Genomic DNA, 21,223 nt, shown 5'->3' with positions numbered 1-21,223 from the left:
TGGGATTGGGCTCTATCCTGCTGAGGGAGTTTGTCCTTGAAGTCAAAATACTCACCTTAATTGGTGAAATCATATTTTGCTAAGCGGGCCAGGTTGTCAGCAATTTGAAATTGAAGGCTTGTTGAAGAGAAAACTTCGCTCTCTTCCTAGGAGATTGAGGCATTTTGCACCCTTGTCCAAAGGTGTCATCTTGGGGTGTTGCGGCCCGGACCTCAGTGGCTGCTGAAGTTGGGTGCTGAATGTGAGAACAAAACCTGCTTCTTTAAGTGGAATGAAGTAGTGCTTTTCAACCTTTTTTGGGGGTGGGAGTGCATGAGGCAGGAGCGTACCACACTACCCTGGCTGGATCCATGACTGTTGACTGGGAGGCCTCTTGACTTGGACCTGAGGGTTTCAAGATATTCAACAGCTGTGCTGAGACTCCTGAACCTGCTTGAGCTGCACCTGGAACTAAGACAACACTTTTTGTGAGAGCTCCTGATTTTGCCTATGATCATCAGCAATTGGGGTGACTGCTTAATCTAGGTAGGATGATGTGAGATGCCACCAGAACCACTGGAAGAGTCAGATCTGGCTCAACTTCCTCACCCTCACACTCCAATGGAACTGTTTGGTGTTGGGTAGGAGAGCATAGGTAAGGTTCATTCGTGGATCAGGGTGCCAAGAGTAAGAGAATCTCTTAGGGCCCCAGTAATGCCACTGAGAGAGGACAACTGGTTGGGGGGGGGGTGGACACCATGGCATTAGGAACCATCAGTCCCTTGGAAAGTCATACTTTGACAGAGGACTGAACCCTGATTTCCTGGAAATTCTGTCCATACTTGCCTCCTTTTGTAGATGTAGAGGTTCAAATGTAGCCCCTGACCAATCTGATGTCTAGTTTGGTTCCTGATTAACCATTGGAACCGTTGATACCAATGGATGGGTACTCAGGTTTGTATATGAGAAAGGAGATTAACTCTATGCCCTCAAGATGGTTTCCTCCTCCGGTACGACGATCTCTCTAAATAAGGTTGGACGTAAGAGGGGAGGGGACTGAGGACACAAGAGTGAAAATATCCCCTGGGGAGACATAGGTCTCAGACCGCCACATAGTGTAGGGTGTTTTGGTGGTCAGGGCCACTGGATCAGACACTTCCCTGGTTACAGTAGACATCGGATTTTTCTGAAACTGTGTTGGTGCAGAGTATGATCTGGATGCTGAAGGTAGTGGATGCCTGTCTTTTGGTTTCTACGTCGGCACCAAGATCAGTAGCAACAGATCTGTACTCCTGCATGCCACATTCTCCTGTAGAAGAGGTTTACTTGGGCCTAAGTCCTTAGGATCTGTGTGCAAGGACTCACCCAACTTGGATGGAGTTGGGGAAGGATCTCTTCAGGTCAGATTCTGAAGAGGATCTTCGCCCCTGTGCTTGTGAGAGTGCCCCATACTCTCACGAGAACCCTTTGATTCTTTAGCCTTGCAGGTTGTAGCCTCAGCTCCTGACTTTGTGCTCAGAGAGATGCTGCCTGTTGATTGAGACGAGTGTACAGACGGGGTGTCCCCAGCCTGGATGCAACTGGGGTCTCATGTTTTTTCCCCATGAGGTTCTCTCTCAGTCTGAGTGCTCAACCCTCATGAATTTGGGGAAGGAGTAGCAGATACTGCACATAGCAGGGATGTGAGCCTTGCCAAGACAGTAAAGTCAGCATTGATGTTGGTCACTCACTGAGGAGCGGGGGGGCAGGAAACAGTTCTTAAACCCTGGGGCTGTGGGCAGAGTCCTCACCCTTGGAGGAGGATTTCTCCAAAGTGGGGAAAAAACTAACTACACTAAACTAAATACTACAACTCGAAAATAGTAAATAGTGCAAATACTAAAAACTATCGGGGGAGGGTAGTTTCACACACAGATTGAAAAAAACAATGGAAGCAGCTGTGGATGCAGAAGATTCCACCTCAGGCCACGTGGAAGGAATTGGAGAGGCGTCAGTCCGCTCTGCCTCATACGTCCTCGGTGCAGACTCGAGAAGAGAAACTGTGTATGTGGACCAACATACACTGCTCACTAAAAATCTCCAGACTCTGATGCATGGTGCATACATGTACTATCACTCGAAGAAGTAGTATGTCTAACCAGTGCAGAATAATTTTTAACAGGAAGAAGGGCTAAAAATCTTGTACAAATTACCAGTGAAAATATAAACTAGAACCTACTAAACTGAGACAAAAGTTAATGAGATTGTTCCGTGGTAAAAGCAGACCTTTTAATGAAAGCGAAGTCTTGACATTTTGTCATTTACCAAATTATGGAAAACATGTTGGGAAAGCTGGAATTTGGTAAAGATGCATTTCATTTCAATAAGTGTTTTATTGTCTCTGTGTTGGAATCCAGACTTATTTTGAAAAAGCCAGACAAAATGCAGCCCTATGTTATGCTTTGGCATTTAAGAAAATATCAAAAGGAAACAACGTCAGAGCTTAAGTGATCCTTTACTTCATTTTCACATGCTCTGCCTGTGAAAATGAACACCAGTAGTTTTGAAAATATATTTTAAAACGATCATTTCCTGAAATACTAGTGAGAAACGTGGAACTTCTGAGGTGTAGTGAAGACAATCACCATCTTGTCAAAAATGATCAAAACTGAAAATATTTATGGAATACATCTTTGCATGGGTTGAATCTGGCAATAGATTTTAATGCCAATTTTTTTTTTTTTTTTTGGGAAGAGAATGGCCTCCAAGTCACCAAACACTTAAAAAAGAAAAATGCAGTTTTCACTATAGTGAAACAACTGCTGATAGTCCCCACCTCCACAATTGAGGCTATTTAGCTTCTTGTGGTACAAAAGTTGTGCTCCTGAGGAATTCTCTCAGTAGTGCACATGACAAAATACAGTACTTTACTATATAAATGTATTAATGTATATATTTTAGAGCTTTCTGTGGCTTACCACAGAACTGAAAAGAGGTGAATCGTTTACAGCTTTTAGAAGTACCCTAAAATTTACAGTGGCATTATCTAAAAAACCGCTGCTAGAGACCTCCACACCCAAACCTCTGCTCAGGCTCATTAACTCTTATAAAACCTTCTCCTGATCTTTATTTTGTTTTCAAAATACTGTAGGCTTTCAGTTTCCATAAGATCAGAGGGCGAAATCTTGGTCCCATTGAAGTCACTAGCAAAACTCCCAATGACTTCAATGGAGCCAAGATTTTACTTGGAATCCTTACTATTCATGTCACAGTTAAATTATTAGTATTTCCTTTCTTAATTTGTTCCTTTATACAGTACATTATTTAGGACCCTGCTTATGTTATGGAAGGGCTTTAGAAATCTGGACACAGCTGAGCCTTTTTGATGGTCTGTCAATGACTTGCACTCCTGTGTGCCATGACAATCAAAGTCACAGATCTAATCAGTCCAGCCTTTAATTTTTTATAAGTAAACTATTGGGACACTTTAGTAAGTGTATTTCTGAGACAGTTCGAAGTCATTCAGTCACTCTAAACTAAGCACTTTAATGCCACTACTTAAAACATGCTATAATCACTTAGAAATGCCATGGCTGAGATATCTTATTCCTTAAAAGGACAAAACATTCTTACATGATACATTGGAGCCATCCAAATATCCTGCCAATCTTTGGGGGAACAGAAGAAACATATGGGGCCAAAGAAAACATTTTGATATGTTCAGACAAATAATAATAAAAATGAATATTATAGTTTTATATTATCTTGGGGTAACTTCGAATTGAATGCTCAATAAACAGCACGTGAATAACTCCTATGATAGTTTACTCGTCAAAAGGTAATGAGTGAGATTTCCTAAAGCTCTTACTGTTGGCATAACTCTATTCCTATTCAAGTCAAGCCAATGCTGAGTGCTCTGAAGCCCCCACCAAATAGGGCTCAATCTGAGTAGCCAGAGAAGGTCCTACACAAAGTGGAAACACAGTGTTTCAAATGTGCAGGATGCTGGGATCTCTTCACTCCACTTGATGCCCCAGTGCAGAGCAGAGGCAGTTTCCCACATGGAAAAGTCAGAAGACGACAGGCTACTGGGGGCATGAGAGGGTGAAGTTAGTGGATCTGTAAGCAGATGTGGCTAGAAATAGATAATAAATAAAAGGATTGATGATGGCTTCTTATGATTAAAGACGTTTAGAAACAATCGAAACATGCAATATTACAGTTAATTCCATCAGCTAGGAGCATCCTTCTACAGGCTGCTCTCCCCTTGTCTGTACATGGAAGGAGGGTAGGGACTGCTACTTCCACCAAGTGGGCTGGGCTAACCCAAGGGAATGGCCAGGCCCAGCCACACTGCATCCTGATCAGAACCCTGATTTCTGCATGGAAATCTAGAATTCATTCAATATCAACCTAAGGAACCTTGCCCTCCAAAGCTGCAGTTGTGGGGTTTATTTTGAATTCTGAGGTGAGGGGAAAAGAAGCGCTGTAGACACCAATGCCTCCCCCATTTTCAGATTGGAGGTATTGTTTCTCCATTCCTTAAAACATGGAGCTGTATTAACTCCTTTTTCAGTCTCTTCTGCAGCTGCTACTACTCCACTCCTGGGGGAATTCTGCACCATTGCGCAACGCAGAATTTGTGCAGAATTAATGTTCTGGGCAGAATTTCCTTTCTCCCTGCAGAATTGGCGCTGCACAGCTGCTGGCTGCCAGTAGGGGCCAGCAAAGTCCGTCTCTCCAATACACTGCTGGAGAGAGAGGGAGGGTTCGGGCAGCTGCCGTTCCTAGCACGCCCTGAAGAAAGGAAGTGGCAGCGCGCAGAAAACTCCGTACAAGCCTGGGACCCAGCATCAGGCTGTTTTTCCCCTCTGGATCCCTGCGCAGGAGGAGATGCTTTTGTGGGTAAAAAAAACCCACTTCTTCAGATGCATGGAGTCATGCATCTGAAGAAGTGGGGTTTTTACCCACGAAAGCTTATGCCCAAATAAATCTGACAAATTATTTTAAGCTACTTAGGGACAACTGTGCTAACTTTTATTTATTTATTTTTAAGTGAAACTAGTGTACTACACTGACAGCTAGACTTCTTAATGTTAAAATTTTAAGTCAGAATGTAATCTTCTCTTGACATATTGCAATACTCCACAAGGGATCAACAAAAACTAAGTGACTAGAAGTGGTCTTAAGTGAGGCTTGCACTGTATTCAGAAAACTTTACAGAGGAAACTTAATTCCATCAGGAAAACTGAAGTTTTATTCAGGATTGGTGAATGTATTTAAACAGTCCAACACACACCTGCATTATCCAATTTAGATGATCGTTAGACAAGTCTGAAACTTAACTTAATGTCTTTGCCACCAGCAAGTCTGTGGTTAACACTACTGAAACAGGAATTGCTATTTTTGTAGTCAAGAGGGTATGTATAAAAAACTGCAAGATAGTAACAGTTGTTAATATGGAACATTTTTTCCTCTCTTTGAATGATCAGGTAATTCTTCAGCTATTAAAATACAGCAAAAGTAACCAACACCAATCTGCTTGCTGAACTAAATTTCCTCGTTCACTGTCATCTCAGTTACATTTATTTTTCCCCCTGATATTGTATTTATGTGAAATGAGAATACACTGACCCATTCTTTTTTAAAATGGACCTCTCCTATGAATATGAATTAAGATAAACAATAAAAAAGGATAATTCAGAGGAAAGATAAATGAAACTACTTATTTGAATGGCCGAACATTATATGGAGCCAATTACAGTTTCTGCATGAGTACCTGTTTAAACGATATTTTAATGTACATGATTTTGTAAAGGAGGGCATGGCTTTTTTTAAATGAGCTGTATTTGAGAATGCACTCTATAAACAATAGCATATGTTAACAAGAGCCCATGAATTACTTTTACTTCAATGACAGGTTTCAGAGTAGCAGCCGTTAGTCTGTATTCGCAAAAAGAAAAGGAGGACTTGTGGCACCTTAGAGACGAACAAATTTATTTGAGCATAAGCTTTCGTGAGCTACATGCTCAAATAAATTTGTTTGTCGCTAAGGTGCCACAAGTCCTCCTGTTCTTTTTATTTCAATGGATTTTAGTTAAAGAACATTAAAATAATTTTATCTTCTAAATCTTTTAGCCATTGGGATTTTTATTTTCTTCTCAACTGGCTTTGATGCTTCAATTAAAGCGAGTAAGGAAGAAATAAAGCAATATTTTCTTCCTCATTCCTTAGCAAAATGAAATGAAATAGCGTTAGGTCAATTGGCACAAGAGTACAACTTAGTTTTTTTTACACCATCTGGCACACAAGGTTTTACCCTTGGTCTAAAGCAACAGTCTAAAAATACAATGGTGACATACCCAGAGCCCAACATTTTTGAGCGAGTCACATATTTACTAAGAAGGTAAACTTGTTTGTTTGGGAGGAAGCGGAAGAGATAAAAGAAAGGGAGTCAACTGTCCATCGTTCTGAAAGTTCTCAGAACACCATGGGAAAAATCAGTCAGAAAAGGTGTAGAATCAAACAAGTACTTAAACCCAGAAGTTCAAGAAAGCTTCTGTTGTGGGGATTTAATTTTTTTTTTTTTTAAACATTTGTTCCCAAGAGTTTGATATTCTCAGCACAGAATTAAGTGTTGATAATTGGTGACACTGGTGAAAATGAGAAGCACTGGTGCAAAAGTGTGATGATGCAGGTGGTTATTTCCAAAATAAGTCCCTCTCAACAAACCTGTAAACACTGAAAAATATAAAGATTCCCAGCTTGAATTTTTTTAAAATCTAACTTGTGGTGATTTCTGTTATTGTAAAAAACTAAAGCAAAATCAGGAACAACATGATGTAAAATCCTGAAAGTCACAGCATAAACCTGAGATTTTGGAGGCTTTATCAAAACATCCTTAATGATTATTATGTATGTGTCACTAGTCCATATATTTCTTATTTAACTATGGATGTCATGGTTTGTCCCAAACGAGGAAAATAACTCTCAGTGACAATTTTTGTTAATAATACATTAAAACAGAAGTGATTGGGTATTATCAAATTAAATAGCATAAATAAAATGTATTTACATTATTTTCCAATCATTAGACAACATAATCAATTGTGCAACTTAAAACACCTAACACCAAAAACGTGAAGCATCATTTAAATCTTCACATATTACTGACCTTACAAAAAACTATTAAAATATTTTAAAATTCCCATTGTATCTATGTCAGACAAAGAAACTGCAAAAACATTTAAGACTATGAAGAGTCATCAATTACACAGGCACTTCACATGTAAACAATCTACCATACAACTGAAAAAATAGTTTGGCACAAACTTAGAAGATTGGAAAATACACCTTTTCCCTCTATAATGTTTTGTGTAATTACCATACATCCAACTAAATACTGGAGATGTTAGAAGGATATAAATTACAGTCAGAAGTGCAAGAAATAAAGAACTCAAATACAGAGCTATATGAAACAAAAATGGATTAAATGTGATCTGTCACTCAGATTTTCACGATCATACTGTAGCTGGTTTTTGTTTTATCTTTACATTTAATCCAAACGATTGACAAACTTTTTATAGTAGGGCTTTGTTTGGTGTGTGCGTGTGTGTGTTATCCTGCAAAACTAAACAGAATTTTCAATGTAGTAAAAAAAAAATCTAGCTTTTAAAAATAATGTCATGAAACATTCATGGGAAACTTGGAACTTATATTACCTGGACAGAGAATCTGATGATGTTAAAATCTCTCGTGCATCCAAGTTTTAAAACATCAGTATAACTGTATATTTAGGTAATAGTCAGTTTGAAATCAAAGTTTTATGTGTCCCTTCAAAGTAAGGCTCTGTCTAAAGTGTCTGGGCAGAAACTACTTCTGATGGCTTGGATGTTCCCATTCAGGAAGCTGAACTGCTTGGCAGCAATCTAAATCAATAGATCAATGATAAGTTGTCTGGTTTCCAAAAGTCAGGTTACACAGAGGAAAGCTGGGATGCTTTAGATGAAGGTAGTTCAAGCAGAGCCTGAACTGTAAGACCAACTTTCACTAGACCCCTTTCCTCCAAAATGTGATGAGGCAGGCAAAGCCTTTCCTGAAAAATAAAATGGTACATGCATCATATGTCAATCATTCTGCACAGCTTGGGTAAAAAGTGTACTTTTAAAAGACTTCAACACTCAAATACCTCACTATGACTAATTAGAGATCCATGTAGAAATCTTCTCTGGTCAATAAGTTTGCATATGCATCTATTGCTACAGCAACATTTTAAGTGTGACAAGGTGCTCAGAAGTTAAGTATATCTCACATAAGATCTGATAATTGCAGTGTGAAAAAATCACACACACAAATTAGTAAATTAGAGCAAAACAAAAACTAAAGACTGTTTCATTAAAATGTTAAACTAAGAAGAAATAAACACTATTTCTTAGAAGGTTCTGACAGTTTTAGTTTATTGACCATTTAGGGCCAGAGACTCCCATCTGCTTTCATAAACAGAGAGAGCAAAATGGAGTGAGGCAAAACGGGGTAGTGCTGGTCAGTGTCAGACTTCTTCCTTCCTGGTCCTTGCAGAAGCTGCACTACAAGTTGGCTGTAAGGAGGGTTACAATCTGCAAGAACTCAAGAATGAATCAGCTCCCACCTAACCCATAGGAATTCTCTTATAGGCATTACATTCAACATGAACCCTTTTTCTCTACAGCCAGTAGGAGAGTCATTGGGAACATGACTTCTGCAGGAGTTGTGCTGATACGGAGAGTGGGAGCAGAAGCACAGGGCTATAGCTAAGGAACTATGGTTTTCAGGGTTAAACCACTTTCCTGGCCTATTGAGGTGGAGTTTAACGGCCACTGGCAGAACAGTCATGTGGCTACTGCAAATATAGACTCATGGAGCTTCCTCTCCCCTAATGCACAGAAGAAAATGTGGCCCTTAATTTTTCCCTTCATGGAGGAGGTGGAAGAAGGAGCGTGGGTAAAATGAAAGTGAGGGACTAGTAACAAGGAATAGAGATGAGCTAGTACAGTTAAGAGCCATGCAAGCTTCTTCTATGTAGCTCTGCCAATGCACCTCGTGATCTGCAAAATTCCTTTCATTCTAGTCCAAGATCTTTTCTAGGCAGATATTGCCATTCATGCCACAATGTGCCACTAAACTAAGGGTTTCTGATAAACACACACACAGCTCTTCTCTAGCACTTTTCATCAGTAGATCTCAAAGCACTTCATAAAGAAGGTCACTATCGTTATCCCCTGAAACTGAGGCACAGGGAAGCGACCTGGCCAAGGTCACCCAGCAAGTCAGCTGCAGAGCCAGGAATGGAACACAGGTCTCCCAATTCCTATTTCACTGCTCTAGGCTTTCTAGATAACCCAGAAAAGTAAATGCTGACATATCCTGTCTGTGATTATTAATAAGTATATTAATCAATAAAGTGATTAGTATACCTGTGGCACGCCCAATTTTTTACAAGCATCAAGAAAGTTTTCAACATTTCTTCTGCACTTTGCCATACTGAGTTTAGGCTGTAAAGATAGGATGTTAGATCTTTGTTACGCATTTATAAAAGGACTTTATAATTATGATGCAAATTCAGTAACAGTTGTATTAGAAACAAGCAAAGTTAGAAAACTAATTTAAGGACATAGTACATAACAGACTGCTAAACCCTTGAGCCTTAATGTAGCACCAAATACTTGTTTATTGCATCCTGAAATAAAATGAAAATTGATAATATAACCATTTAAAATAGCGAAGATAATTCAGTTTTCTAGTGCTGAATTCCAACAGTTTGCTTTCACTTCAGATAGAATAAAAAGGATGTAGAGCTGACTCACCACTGCTGGTGATGGTACATGAATACTTGCAACAGAACGTGGCCTTATGTGATTGGCTAGATGGCAAAGAACAACCCCATCCATCAATGCTGCTCCAATGTCATCCGGCAAAATGACTTTCAACCTCGATTCAAGATTCTGTAAAACAGAAGAGCCCATAGTACATGCTATTCTTCTTCTACTCTGGGGGTCATACCCACACAGACACACCCAGAGATGGTTGGAGTGAAAACAAATTTTGCAGAGGTGGGGTGTCAGCCATCCGACAAGTGATAATGGAGTGGTGAGGGATGGAAGTACCTACACTTGTGTAGCAAGAGAGTCGGAGGAAGGAAGAAGTGCTATTCACCACACAAATTACAAGCCTTCATGGAAAAAGGGGCAGGAAGCACACTAGATTAATCATCTTAGGAGCTGAGCTTCTCCTAAACAGCTTAACTGGACATGAGCAAATTGCTACTACAGCAGGAGATGAGCTGCTATCATGGTATTATATAGGATATGGATTCAGTGTTTAAGTAACATCTCTGTACATCATGTGCTCTTTACATGTGTGCAGCCTCCGATGACATGCAGCTGGGAATCTGAGGCTGAATTAAAAATATAACTAACACATCATCAAGAAGAACTGACTGTTCTAAGTTTCTGTTATTTAACCATTATTTAGTAGCTGCATAAAAAAAGTTAACCTTTTTTAAATAATTAAGAATGTAACTTACAAAATGTTTTTCTGAATAGAGGCATATAGGAAAACATTTCTTCAAAACACTGAAATTTAGATCCAACATGGCATTATTCACACTCTTTTCAGCTAAGGTCCTTCCCCCAAAGCATGTCTGATGATTCAGGGATGATTCAAAACCCAGGGCCAACTCTTCAGATACATGCCAGAATGTACAGCTCACTAGTCAAGAGGTGGGTACCATTCTTTTTGTGCCATGTTACAACAGCATTTGGCTCTCAAGGGCCAAACGTATGGCCCAGATTCACATGGTGTAGGGGTATCCCAGCTGCACCCCCTTTCCTACCCTGGTAGGAGAGATGTTACCTACAACCTCCTAAAGCGGAGTTACAATACTGCGGTTATCACCCTTGCACTGCCTGGGCCACGTAGACAGGTTTTATAACAAGTACATGCTGGTGGTGCAAAGAAAAGTAAGCAAACAAGGGTGTGGCCCCACCAGTTTGAGCCTAAACAGCAAGTCATGGGCACGTACATTGCGAAGATGTCTTATTTGTTCCCTTTCTTCCCTTAAATGCTCCATTTTCCTCCTCATTGTAAATCCAGGGTCCACTACCCCATAGTCCTGGCGAGAGGAACGGTTGAAAGCTGTGATAAAACAGACAGTTGTCAATATTTGGAACACCCCCACTATGGAAAAAAAAATCCATCAGTAAAGATAAAAGAAGATCATAGTTATTGAAATGTTAAGCAGAACAAGTATGTTTCAATGCTATAAAGTGACTACAATAGCGTGAGGCTCAATGGGCTAGCAGCAACATGTAGTCTCTAGGTGTTAAAGGGAAGCACATTAGCTCTTCCTTCAAATGTCTGCATTTGTGCCTGGAAATTAGGTAGGTAGCAAATCTGTCTGGGTACACAACTATCCTTTCGTTTTTGACAGGTTATACCATACTGGTTTTAGAAAATATCTATTCTTATAGCTTTTTACTGTAGCCCAGCATAAAACTGTTGTGGAAGGAACTCCCTGAATTTTTTAAAAACCATAAATTATTAAAATAAATATTTAAAAGTAGGTCATGGGAGAAAGTTTATGAACCCACAAGTTACGACTATGAATTTTCTTATTGACCAAACCTTCATAATGCTGCACTGCTGCAATGGAAAGGACAACGTTAAGCATTCTAGTTTGCATTTGGTTTATCACTCTCCACTATCAAAAACCTTTGCAGGTGACTATTTTATTATTTGATTATCCTCATACTTGCAAATACCAATATCTTTGCAGTGTTTAACTTGGAAGAATTTTCATAATATTTAGAAATATTGTAACTTATTACACTTTTAAGTTTAATTCTTGTGAAAACACGTTGAAAGAGGAGGAAAGAATCTAGACATCCCCAATAGTGAGTATTTTATGTAACTTGTTCCTAATGCCAACACTGCATTCTACACATAAAAAATGTGTATTCTCGTCTTAACCACTGAGTCTATGGAAATATCCAAAGCATAAACTTCTTAAAAGGTGGAACTCTTCTTATAACACACTGTACATGAGAGTGAACTCTCCACAGAGATACAATAAATGACCAACTGCAGAATGCATTTTGATACTGAATGCTTACAAGCTAGTTTAAACAAGAACAAATTTGTTAAGATAGCAAAGATTGACCTAATGCATACTGTACAGAAGTACAGCAAGCTTTTCCTAATGAGCTCAGAAACTCCCACATGTTCAAGTGAAATTCCTCATTGTTTGGCCAAGGCGGTATTTCTTAACTATACTTGAACTAGTTAATACAGAACATGCATATGACTGATGCAAATCTCAGAAAATAACACTAACTAAAAATGTGTAGCCTTGCTTCCTAGTCTTCAGAAAATTAAGGTCTGCTTTAAATAACAATCTTTTACGAGGAGTTAGCAGCTCTCTGGAAGTGGCAAGGGTATGGCAGCCTCAATGTGCTGAGCTTAATGATGTTTGGCAAACTCTGAAACCCCACATATTATTTCAATGGACAAGAGCCCGCCCCTCTGTGAAACTCCCAACCATTGATTGCCAAAGGCCGTTCTGCATTGTTCCCCCCCCAATCCAGAGGATGGCCAAAGACACAAAAGAGAAATCAACAGAGCCCTGCAAATCCGCAGATATTTGCTTTATATCCCCGGATATCTGCATCTGCGGATATTCGGACCATTTTTGCTGATCTGCGCAGGGCTCTAGAAATCAATGTAGCAAATAACTGCAATTTCAGGACAGTGCAGTTATGAGCTTGTCAGAGTAGCTAGCCACGCCTCTTCCAACTGTGCACTTGCCAGAAGTCAACCGTGGGCACTGTACTATGTAGTGGCCCCTCCCCTTCTATTTGTTCCAAAGAGTCCCAGTATCACATCTCTGCTGTCCCAATCTTCAGCTCCAATGTGGGAAGCAAGATGTGCTGTGGCATACTGTATTAGAAACCACCACCTTACCTGATCTTGGTTTGAGACCAAACGGACCATGAGAGTTACTGTCTGTCCTTTCATAGTCCTGTTAAAGAGAGAGAATGTATCAAGTTTTCTGCAATTTTCTCCAATTCTTGATGAAAAATTAAAAAAAAAAGTTTTCACACCCTAAACTTTTGTTTCCATGATGACAATGTTTATTTTGATCATATTTTCAGAACATGAGAACCTGCTTTAACTTAATTGAAAAGCTATAATGATGGGGAAGACATTAAAATAAGAAAGCAGCGAATGAAGACTCACCATCCACAGATGAGAGAAAGACCTAAGCCTCTTCTAGGCACAAAAGTGGCAAAAGTTTAACTCAAATCTGTTTTTAAATCAACTTAAACTAGTGCAAGCCTCTGCTTGGACAAATTTATAAGCTAGCTGTGAACACTAAGTGTGATCCCAGCCTTTGTGTGGATAATGTAACTAAATCTCTATAAAAGCCAATGCTAGTTAACTTGGTGCTACTTGTGTGTGCAAGCAAGGCCAGAACCACTTACAGAACAATGGGAAATGACAGCATGGGTAGGTTATTGTAGAATGAGCAGCTTGTAGGTAGACAGCCACTAATCCAAGGCTGTCTCTCCTCTGCTGGGACAGTACAAACCAAGATCTGGTGTAGACACCCTTTGCAGCTCAAATGGGGGGGGGGGGGGGGGGGGGAGGGGCGGAAAATAGACCCAGGAGGGATTATCTTTCTGTTTTCAAGAAGAAATTACTTTCAGCAGCTGGGACAGTGGCCTTTCCCATCCCAAAAGGTGGCAAACGGAAACTAACTCCTCAGTCTCCTGATGTGCTTCAGATCCCCGATGTGCTTGGAATCGTCTCCCAGCCCCCTCCACTGTATACAGGAGACTTCTTCCTCATGCCACACCCTTGTGATCCCCCTCTGACAGTGGGTGGAAACCTTCAGCTTCATTGGGTGTCTTTTTTCTTGGGTCAGTACTGTAATGCAGCTGACAGCCAGGGAAACAACATGGGCAGGCCACAAAGCGTTTTCCTTCCTAACCTTCAAACAGCCAGAGAACCACACTGCCCAGGTAAAAGATGCATAAGGGAGTCACGACTGTGGGGATGAAACCCCTTAAACTAGAGGGGGGCCTTTCACAATTCTGGCTCCTCTAGGTCCTAAACCATAACTTATTTTTAAAACTCTGAAATGTTACACATGTAGGTAGCTAACACACTGTCTCTGTTCAATATGAAAGCTATGATTTCTCTCTTCTAAAGTAGCTATTTTCACCAGCTACAATAAGAGAGGCAGAAAACAAATGCTGCTTTCTTATACACCAACCTTTTAAAAAAAAAAATCAGAGGGAGTGAGAGATTTGATGGTAGTGGAGGCAGGACAAGTTAAGGAAGTTAACAAGGAATCTGTCCTTGATTCCTACTTATTTCTGCTTTTAAATGATTTCACAACTGCACAATATTTCAATTCCTCTTTCAAAGCAAAGCCTATTGATGAACATTTTCTGGTTTGTCCACGAGTTACATGTTTTTGCACAGTGAACCACAATGAAAACAAATTAGCACATACAGAAAATGTTCACTGAAAGAAAAAAAACAAAAAACAAACTTGTACCTCAGATGATACAGGAGACTGTGGGGACACATTAGTATTATCACTGTCTTGCTAAAAAGAAATCAAAGAGATGAAATTATAAAATGAAAGTTATGATTTTGAATAGGTATAATATGAAATTATGAAAATGCATACAAAAGACATGACACATGCAACATTTCTTCCTCAAGCGTCAGGCAAAGTGGTAGTGACTACATCAAAAAAATTACAAATCAACTCAATACACATGTACAACAGCCATAATTTGACAAAGGGTATTTCCTGTTGTAAAACATCTTTATCTTGAACACCTCAATACACGGTAAAATGTGTAAGTCTATTATTCATTAAATACATTTCAATTTGATATATTTCATTTTCAAGCTAATGTTATTTTAAAATAAAGTCCTTTCATTTAGTTGTAAAATGTTTAAATCACAGAGCAGACCTTTATCTATAAACGTTATTTTGGAAAAGCTTAGAACTAGTTACTGCAGTTTTCCTTTAAAGATGGTCACAAAAATAGCATTCAAGTTGTCACTGGATCTTTCTTTGAGATCCAGCTTTTTCTACACTATAGAACAAATTTTCTCCAGATTTTAACTTTAGATGCATCTACTAATTCACACTTGAGTAACTATAGCAGTTGAACTGGTAACTGCGAACAATCCAAAGGATTGCTTTTTGTGTTTCCACATTGTTAAAGGACAAAAAAAGGTAAAGGAAGAATATTTCAGCCACCCTGACCTTGCAAATGGAAAGGTAACGGACAACATTATGGTTTGCCAGTGGTTTCGCTTTAAATATTTCCAACAAGAAACAAAAGACAAGACAAAAAGAAATGAGGGTAAAAAAATGAATTTCAAAAATAACATTAACTCTACCGTTACAATATTCCAGACTTTCAAATGCTAAGCATGAATGAATATGGTATTAGCTAGAGCTGTCAATTAAATCACAGTTAACTCACATGATTAAGTAAAAAAATTAATGGCGATTAATCACAATTTTAATTGCGCTGTTAAACAATAGAATACCAATTTATTAAATATTTTGGATGTTTTTCTACATATTCAAATATATTGATTTCTATTACAACACAATACAAAGTGCACTGTGCTCACTTCATATTATTTTTATTACAAATATTTGCACTGTAAAAATGATAAAAACAGTATTTTTCAATTCACCTCATACAAGTACTCTCTATATTGTGAAAGTGCAACTTACAAATGTAGATTTTTTTTTTTGGTTACATAACTGCACTCGAAAACAAAACAGTGTAACATTTTACAGCCCACAAGTCCACTCAGTCCTACTCCTTGTTCAAGCAATCACTAAGAGAAACAAGTTTGTTTACATTTACAGAAGATAATGCTGCCCACTTCTTATTTACAATGCCACCTGAAAGTGAGAGCAGGCATTTGCATGGCACTTTTGTAGCCGGCATTGCAAGGTATCTATGTGCCAGATATGCTAAACATTCATATGCCCCTTCATGCTTTGGCCACCATTTCAGACGACTTGCTTCCATGCTGATGATGCTCGTTAAAAAAATAATGCGTTAATTAAATTTGTGACTGAACTCCATGGGGGAGAATTGTACATCTCCTGCCCTGTTTTATCTGCATTCTGCCATATATTTCATGTTCTAGCAGTCTTGGATGATGACCCAGTACATTGTTTTAAGAACACTTTCACTGCAGATTTGACAAAATGCAAAGAAGGTACCAATGTGAGATTTCTAAAGATAGCTACAGCACTTGACCAAAGGTTTAAGAATCTGAAGTGCCTTTCAAATCTAAGAGGGATGAGATGTGGAGCATACTTTCAGAAGTCTTAAAAGAGCAACACTCTGATGTGGAAACTGCAGAACCCGAACAACCGAAAAAGAAAATCAACCTTCTCCTGGTGGCATCTGACTCAGATAATGAAAATAGACATGCGTTGGTCTGCACTGCTTTGGATCATTACTGAGCAGAACCTGTCATCAGCATGGATGCATGTCTTCTGGAAGGGTGGTTGAAGCATCAAGGGACATATGAAACTTTAGTGCATCTGGCACGTAAATATCTTGCAACGCCGGCTACAACAGCGCCATGCGAACGCCTGTTCTCACTTTCAGGTGACATTGTAAACAAGAAGTAGGCAGCATTATCTCCTGCAAATGTAAACAAACTTGTCTGTGTGATTGGCTGAACAAGAAATAGGACTGAGTGGACTTGCAGGCTCTAAAGTTTTACATTGTTTTGTTTTTGAATGCAGTTTTTTTGTACATAATTCTACATTTTTAAGTTCAACTTTCATGATAAAGAGATTGCACTACAGTACTTGTAGTAGGTGAATTGAAAAATACTATTTTTTGTTTTTCGTGGTGCAAATATTTGTAATAAAAAAAATAAAGTGAGCACTGCACACTTTGTATTCCGTGTTGTAATTGAAATCAATATTTCAAAATGTAGAAAACATCCAAAAATATTTAAATAAATGGAATTCTATTATTAACAGCGTGATTAATCGTGTGATTAATCACAATTTTTTTAATCTCGACAGCCCTAGTATTAGCATTTCATGCTGATAGATGCTATGGAAATAATATGGTGCAAAAAGCATAAGGAAATATTAACAGGCTTTTTGTGGAAGAGTCACTTCATCTGAAGTACCTAAGATTGTGTACAGTATATATATATAGCAGTGTATATATTGCCTTTGTTTAATTTAATATCTGAACTATTACTAGTTCGGTACTATACTGGTACTAAAGTGTAAAAATCCCCCACAGGCTTCATTGTCTCATTGTTTCCTTGTGTTCCCATCTGTCTGTATGGAACTGTTGTCTCTTGCTTTATACTTAGATTGTAAGGTCTTTGGGGGCATGGACAGTCTCTTTGTTATGTTTCTACAGCACCCAGCACAGCATGATCCTGGTCCATGACTACGTTCCTAGGTGCTACAGTAATACAAACAAAAATTTTCTGAAGTTTTTATCATCACTATCATGTCTCACCTCATCATTTTCATTTCCACTTGAACTCTTTCTGGAAGACTTATACTGCAAAACAGAAACAAGTTTTGTTTTTTAAACAGGAAACATGGGTTTCATTTGTATCAAATGGAATCTCTATCAGTCAAATTGCCAGATAGGCATCATTCAGTAAACGTTTTTAAATAGTGAAGGGCTCGGGGCTGGGAGTTAGCACTTTCTAGTCCTGACTGCCACTGACTCCTGACGTGATCCCAAGCAGGTCACGTTACTTACCTTTGTCCATCCACATTACTTACCTATGTAACAGGGCTGCTGCCAAGCTCGCAGTGCTGCAGAAGTAAAAACAAAAGGTTACTCACCTTGTGAAGTAACAGTGGTTCTTTGAGAGGCATGTCCCTATGAGTGCTTCACATCAGGTGCACATGCACCTCTCCAGCCCTTGATCAGAGATTTTCCATTAGCAGTGTCCATTTGGCCTGCTCATGCCCTCTATACAACCTCGTGCCACACTCTGAGGGCATATAGGGCTATACAGGCAAACTGCCTTCAATTCTTCTGTATCTGAATGACTAACAAGAACAGTTTGAAGCAGAGCAGAAGGAAGGCAGTAGTGAAGCACCATAGGGACACATATCTTGAAGAACTACAGTTACTGCATAATTACTTCTTTGAGTAGTGTCCTTATGGGTGCTCCACTTCAGGTGACACCCAAGCAGTATGCTTACTAGGAGGGAGCGAGCTTCGGAATCAAGTCCAAGACCGAAGACAGTACAGCAGAACCAAGTGCTGCATCAGATATGATGGTGTGGACTAATGCATAGGGTTGACAAAGGTATGCACTGAAGCCCATGAAGCAGCTCTGCAGATCTCAGATGCTGGAATATTTTTGAGTAATGCTGTGGAAGTTGCTTGTGATCTTGTAGAGTTTGCTACAGTCCTTTGGGGAGGCAAAGCACCAGCTGCATCATACCAAGCACTAATACAGCCAGAAATCCATCTCAGTAGTCTCCATGAAGAGATCATGTACTTCTTTGACCTTTAAGCAATGGAGATAAAGAGTCTAGGTGATTTCCGAAATTGTTTAGTCTTATCCATATAAAAGGCCAACGTACATCAGACAAACAACATTTGAAGGGAAAGCTCCTGCTGAGATTTATGTGGTTTAGGAAAAAACACTGGTTAAGACGGAAATTCGACAGCATCTCAGGTAAGAACTTTGGGTGCAGTCACTGAGACCTTGTCCTTGAAAAATATTGTGTGGGGGTCTACCATCAAGACTCCAATTTCTCCAACCCTGAGGGCTGACGTGATATCTACTAGAAAGGCCATCTTCATAGATAAGTGAAGCAAGGAGCAGGTCGCCATAGATTAAAACGGAGGTCCCATAAGGTATCTAAGTAGCCAGTTGAGATTTGAAGTCTGAGCAGGATCCTTAACCTGTGGGTAAAGATTACCCAGACCTTAATAAATCTCGATGACATTGGGTGCACAAAAACAGAAAATCCCTCGAGAGGGGAATGAACAGCTGATACTGCAGTGAGATGAACTTTAATAGAGCTAAGTGATACGCCTGATTTGTTAAATCCAGCAGATAATTGAACATGGCTGATGGAGGAGAAGTTTCAGGCAGTGATGGTGACACCAGCTGTTGAACCTCTTCCATTTCTGAAGGTAAATAATTAGCGTTAACTCCCTTTTACTGTTTAATAATATTTGTACTCCTGTCAAGAAGCTGGATTCTAATCCCATGAACCAACTAGGAGCCATGCCTGGAGATGGAGGACCTGTAGGTGGAGGTGAAGCATATGACCTGCATCCTGGGAGAGGAGTTGAGGGACCATTGGAAGCTTGAGCACCAGTTGGATACATAGGTGAAGCAGGTAAAGATACCAAACTTGTGTCGGTCAGGTCGGTACTACAAGGATAACCCTGGTCTTGTTTTGCCTGATCTTGTTCATCACTCTTAGCATTAGTAGTGTTGGAGTGAATGTGTAGAACAAGTCCTCTGTCCAAGGAAGCAGAAAGGTGTCTCCCAAAGAGAGGCGACTTAGGCCTCCTCTTCAGCAGGATAAGGGAAACTTCCTGTTGGTGGATGTGGTGAACAGATCCATCTGTGGAAGTTCCCATCTCTGAAATATTCCATGAAGGATTTGGAGAGTCCAACTCCCATTCGTAGTCCTGGGAGGAGTGCCTGCTGAGCAACAGGCTTTGACATTTTGGACTCCAGGAAAGCAGCTGATATCTGAATCCGATTGGCTATACAGCAGTTCCATAATTTTATAGCTTTGGGGTACTGGGAAGGGGATATTGCTCCTTCCTGTCTGCTGATATAGAACATGCAAGCAACATTATCTGTAAGTGATTCTGATTGATTTACCCTTGATAAGGCATCAGAACTCTAGAGGAATATCTTGGACTTCTTTACATTTAGCTGGAGACCCAATTCTGGAAGAGGGAGAGAGCTGTCTGTGTGGAAATTAGCACTGCTTTGTAAGACTGGATACAGGAAGACTAAAACTGCTTCTTACTGAAGATAAGCAGCCACCACCACTTATAGTAGAAAGAAAGCCTGAGACAAGAGGCCTTGTATCAGAAGCCCAATACGAGGCCTAAGACTTCAACAAAAGTAGTGGTCAAGCCTTGCTAATATAAAGCAAAGTTAGCGGAAGTCAGGCTCTGCCTGTGTGCAGGCTCACAGAACCTGGCAAGAACAGGGCTGGTATTGCAGAAACATATACACTCCTAAGTGCTAAGCACAGGACACTCACGCAAGCACATCCCAGAAGGGTGGTACCAGAACACCCCTACACCATGTATGGTAGGAACACACTCCCCGAAGATGTTGCAAGGATACACTGACCTCCTCTTAGAGATAAGGTCAGGATGACAGTGTGATGAACAGAGATGTTTTGATTGAACCAACCTGTATAAGGTAATGTGTGGTAAACCACATCAGGGAGCAGTAACTAACGACGTCTGAGGGGCATCACACAACTTGTTTGTACTGGTGTATAAAGATTGATCTTTAGAGGGAGCGTCTTTGTCTGGCTTAGGGGGCAGTGGAAAGTCCCACCACTGATTGAGCTGGTCCATTGTCATGGGCATCCAGGTGCTAGTGTAACTGCAGACATTGATCCGGGGACCTAGGACCATGATTCGTTGGCAATAAACCTGGCCATGTGCCTTCGCTACTAAACCAAGTCTTGTGGTCTTATTGAGCAGTTCTATCTAGGTCTGCTGTGTCCACTATCTGCGCAGAGCTGGGACAGCACCCTGAAAGAACACACACATGCAGCCAAGATCTGACAATACCACTAAAAGCTTTAAGAACACCTCTGGGGCTGAAGAGAGGTCAAAAGGAAGTACTCGATATTGAAAATGATCCTGGCCCATGACACCGGAGTGCAAGTATTTCCTGTGTATGGGATGTATCACTGTTTGAACCAGTGCTTGCCAATACTAACAATGTCTCCACAGGTGAACAGGAAGAAGGACTGAAGGGTAACTGTGAGGGAATTCCTGCTGCCCCTGTGGTGCATGATGAAGGATGCAAGTAGTGTGCCATGTGAAAGGGAGGATTAAATACTAACAGGGCCAGTCGACTAATCCTAGATAGCTTAAAGGATCTGCCACACTCTGTATCCACCTCATTGGATATAACAAAATACCTGGGTTAAGAATTCATCAGCCTGTTAAGGGTA

At 40.0% G+C, this 21,223-nt stretch overlaps 1 protein-coding gene across 10 annotated transcripts in view; it reads right to left on the bottom strand.

The window, feature by feature from the left end:
• Positions 1-308: 308 nt before the first annotated feature.
• Positions 309-21,223, bottom strand: part of LRCH2 (leucine rich repeats and calponin homology domain containing 2) — an 88,609-nt gene continuing 67,694 nt past the window's right edge. For 6 of the 10 annotated variants that reach the window (XM_073358583.1, XM_073358574.1, XM_073358578.1 and 3 more), the window contains 7 exons: positions 17,544-17,588; positions 14,558-14,608; positions 12,955-13,012; positions 11,018-11,130; positions 9,801-9,938; positions 9,411-9,488; positions 7,011-8,053 (listed from right to left, as the gene is read on the bottom strand). In XM_073358583.1, coding sequence (XP_073214684.1) covers positions 7,934-8,053; positions 9,411-9,488; positions 9,801-9,938; positions 11,018-11,130; positions 12,955-13,012; positions 14,558-14,608; positions 17,544-17,588 — 603 coding nt within the window. In that variant the 3' untranslated portion in view covers positions 7,011-7,933. Of the gene's footprint in view, positions 4,094-7,010; positions 8,054-9,410; positions 9,489-9,800; positions 9,939-11,017; positions 11,131-12,954; positions 13,013-14,557; positions 14,609-17,543; positions 17,589-21,223 lie in introns of those variants that run through there. The other 4 variants (XM_073358575.1, XM_073358581.1, XR_012160642.2 and 1 more) reach the window with 3 other exon arrangements.

The sequence above is a fragment of the Lepidochelys kempii genome, chromosome 9 (assembly GCF_965140285.1).
Source record: "Lepidochelys kempii isolate rLepKem1 chromosome 9, rLepKem1.hap1, whole genome shotgun sequence".
NCBI lineage: Eukaryota > Metazoa > Chordata > Testudines > Cheloniidae > Lepidochelys > Lepidochelys kempii.
Note: the sequence above shows the minus strand (reverse complement) of the source record. Positions and strands in the feature narration are given on the sequence as shown.